Source organism: Poecilia reticulata, linkage group LG4 (assembly GCF_000633615.1).
Source record: "Poecilia reticulata strain Guanapo linkage group LG4, Guppy_female_1.0+MT, whole genome shotgun sequence".
In the NCBI taxonomy this organism is placed as follows: Eukaryota; Metazoa; Chordata; class Actinopteri; order Cyprinodontiformes; family Poeciliidae; genus Poecilia; species Poecilia reticulata.
Genome location: NC_024334.1, coordinates 14,320,229 through 14,324,225, shown reverse-complemented (window position 1 = coordinate 14,324,225; position 3,997 = coordinate 14,320,229). Strand labels below are relative to the sequence as shown.

General features: G+C 37.6%; 1 protein-coding gene across 1 annotated transcript in view; it reads right to left on the bottom strand.

The window, feature by feature from the left end:
- LOC103464024 (uncharacterized) overlaps positions 1–3,680 on the bottom strand; it is a 74,229-nt gene extending 70,549 nt beyond the window's left edge. The window contains exon 1 of the mRNA XM_008407819.2: positions 3,493–3,680. Coding sequence (XP_008406041.1) covers positions 3,493–3,637 — 145 coding nt within the window. The 5' untranslated portion in view covers positions 3,638–3,680. The remainder of the gene's footprint in view (positions 1–3,492) is intronic.
- Positions 3,681–3,997: the final 317 nt, after the last annotated feature.

Here is a 3,997-nt window from a genome sequence, read left to right as displayed (position 1 = left end):
CACACACACACACACACACACACACACACACACACACACACACATTTACTACATAGTAAACCCCAGCCTGTTCATGCTCAACAGCATATGTTTCTGTGGAACATAATTCCACATTATTCACAGAAAACCTGCATGTTCATGGGGTTTTTTGTGCATAGCTAAAATACTCTAAAGAAAACACAACTTGGGAAGCTGAACTACTTTGGTGCAAGGATACTTGACACAACTAACTGGCTCCTGTAAAGCAGCCTATTTATTTTCCTTGACACTCATTGACAGTACCTTCAAGAGTGGAAATAACAAATACTGTAGAATCTGCGTTAGACCTTGGACAATTTCCACTGTGTGTCTCAATGCATTTTAAGGTATATTTGGTGTGTGACCCATACAAATTAGAATTCATAATCATTTCTCCACGGGGTCTCAATTACTTTTTGATTTAAGCCATTTGCAGTCAGCTTTGGTTCCTAACACTGCCAAAAACCCAGTTACATTTTTAACATCTTGAGTCAAATCAAAATCTACAGAACACACTGGGGACAAGGAAATTAATCTAACATTAAAAAACTAGACATAAGAAATATGATTAAACCATGACTATGGTTTAATTATGGTAGATTACACCAAAGAATAACTAGACACAAGACATAAACATAATAAATCATTAAGAAAATACTTAGCTAAAGAAAAACAGACAGACATCTAATCCAAGAAAGAGACTAAGGAACACAGAATATTGAAACTAGAATCAAATCCCAAAACAAGCCAGAACATTTCAGGACCTGACAATATTCACATAAACAGTGTGATAACTCTTCAAATAAAATAATTTTCATCATTTTCTACATGTCAATATCAATTTATTTATAAAGCACTTTAAAACAGCTACTATCTGCACTATTTTCAAACTCTTAGTGGACAATCTGAAGTGCTAATAGCTTAATTTTGCTTGTATTGGATTTCCAGTTTACTCCGCACCCCTCCAGCTACAGATAAAATCACAAAAGTATTGGCAAATATACAATAAGCCACTTCAATGCTGAACTAAAAGTAAATTACACTATATTTATGATCTGCAAGGTTTGCAAAATGGAGATTGAGTATCTGAATACAGAGCTCTGTGGTGTGTTGTTTGACCTGTCAGACATTTGTGGGCGTGCTTTATGCAGAAATGTGATCGGACAGCAATACTGATATTTTGCTTCAACTAGCCAGCTTCCACTATCAGGTTTTTGTATCTGCAGGCGACTTAAACTCGGAATGTTTAACTGCCGCAGTAAAAAATGATGCATGTTACCTCCTAAAACTCCTGCTAAAAACTCCTCGATGGAAACTGCAATGCTGTCGTCCACGGAGAAAAGTGTGGCGCTTTCTCTGTGACTGTTTCAAAAAAACATAACTAAGAATGAAGGGAGGGAGTAATTCCATCAAAGCGTGGATTAATACTTGAAATTTAATAAATGTGAAAAAATACACTTTAATGTCTCAATTTGTAATTCTGCTATGCCTGGAGTTGGTTATCAGGATCCTACTGATTCCAGCAGAACTCTTTATAAATAACCATTTTTAATTGAAAATCAATTTTGAATCGATGCTGCAAACATTGGATGAGATAGTAAAAGAGGAAGACTGCATGCAGTTTGATAAGTATTAGCATGGAAAGTCTTAGCCAAGAAAAACACAATTTTCTACACACATTCATATTGCAGTGACCATATTTTGTAATAAGGCCATTTGTGCAGTCCTGTGTGAATCCTCTGTGTTGTCTAACTGCTGATGGTACTGACAAGGCCGCCACCTTTCAGATGCATTTTATATTAATTTATTGGACTCGAGGAGCTAAAATTATCACTAGACATAAGCTATCATTTTATAAATCAGCCTGGTCAATTTTCAGAATTCACTCATCCCTTCCGTTATGTTCTCCTGACACATATGATCAGTAATCAAACCTGTCATCAGAATTTCTCTCACTGTCTGTGTTCCCAGGGCTCCTAACAACCACTCAGCTACCTCTGATTGACAAAGAGATCATAAGAGTTCCAGAGGAACATGGGCACAGTGACACTAATCGTCCTAAATGCTACTTTTAGTTTGATGCTTCAGTTGGTTGTCACTTCTCCCTTGTATTTTGAAATGCTTCAGTCTGATCCAACTTCAAAGTATAAAGCTGTATGTTGAAAAGAAGGAAAGAAGTCAAGAAAAAAGTAATCCCAAATGTCACCTACTACATATTTTTAACAGCTTCTAAAGGATTTCAGAAGAAAAGAAGATTATTTCAAAGAACAAAATTAAATGTGACAATAATAGGCAGCTCCTTTTGAATTTACTGTGATTCAGGTAATTCAAACCATTATGAAAGCACCTGAGCTGAAAATGCGCATGCTATATTTTTGTAAGTGGCCAACATTCATTTTATAAAAGTAAAAATAGACATGATGCAAAGTGGAAACATCAAATAAAATTGAAAAATGATTGATGCATACTCTGATACATATCTGACAGCAATTCAGAGCTGTAGCTATGTACAAAAAAAATGAAGACAACACCAATGACTTAGAAAAATCTGGCAGAAAACAAAAGCCCAGAAGTCTAAAACTAAATCTGTGTTCAAATGCAGATATTCAGCTGAGAAACAAGAGTTTATATGTTTATTACAAGATGGTGGTAGCCCACAAATCTGAGCATTTTTAGTTTGAGTTTATTTAAACTGCTAAAATCAGATCAAATGGTACAGGGGTTTCCTCTGGCTTAGTGTTAGGCTTTCTTCACTTTCCTATAAATTCTCTGTCATGTCTTGTGTTATCTGTCTGTTACGGGAAATTCCACAGAACCTCACTTCAAAAAATCCTAACTATCTACCCTTTTATGAGAATTAATAAAAAAGAGAATGTTTAGCAGAAAACAACAACCAGAATGAAATCATATACGTGGAAAAAATATTTTCTGTGTCCTTTATTCCGTGCCGACACTGTGTGAAGACCAACGATTTTTGATCAGTCTTATAAGGAGAAAAAAAAATCGACTCCATATAACTTTTGTTTTGGTTGACTTAACTCAGGTTATAACATGACTAACTTTAGCAAACGTTAGTGCTAAACGTGCCGCAAATAAATTATTAAAGTAATTGTTAAGCAGTTCAACCATAATTCAACAGACATACTACTGATGTGTATGTGATAATTGATCTAAATGTAATTTCCTTGAGAAAACTGCGGTGTTTCCATCCAGCACAGCAAACACCTCACTGCAGTCTACCTGCTAACTCCCCCCCGCTCCCTCCCCTCTCCTCGCCCCGTCTCCCCTTCTCTCCACTCAGCGCCAATGTTTATTGGAGGGTTTGCTTCTGCTAAACTGGGATATGACTTGGGTCCGTTATGATGATGTGACAAAGCAAACGGTGGACATTAATGACAGGTAGCGCGTTTATCATTTATTTTTCAGACATTCAGAGACTGCTGTTTGTCTCCCATAATGTGTGTCGGTACTCACAGCACTGCAGACAAATGCACCGCAACCTCCAGTGTCTGTCTTGGTTTTTCCGCGTAATTTTGATGGACAGAGGGCTGAGGCTGTAGTCGGGGTTGGGACAGGAGCTTGTGTGAGCTCTTATCTCCCCCGCTTCGGTCGCCATCATTTTCACTTCTCCTGCTTCCTTCTCTCCTCCGCCCCCTCCTACATCCCCGCCCTCACTCACAAGTGAGCGCGAGCGACCTCCCGGCTGCACGTGCCTGGCAGGATTCGTTTCAAAGCACAAATGTAAGCTGACTTTAAGTCGCCTGTGTGGGTGAATTCAAATGTTTTTGTTGTTGTCGTTGTTTTATGTAAAATGCTTCGAGACTACATTTGTTATGAATTGGCGCTATGGAAATTTAATTGAAATATACACTAGTGCAGATTAGTATAGAGTGAAACAGTTTATTCTCGATTAAAGACTTTGCTGACAGAAGGCCAAAAGACCTGTTTATACTTTGCCGTATAAACAGGCAAGGTATAT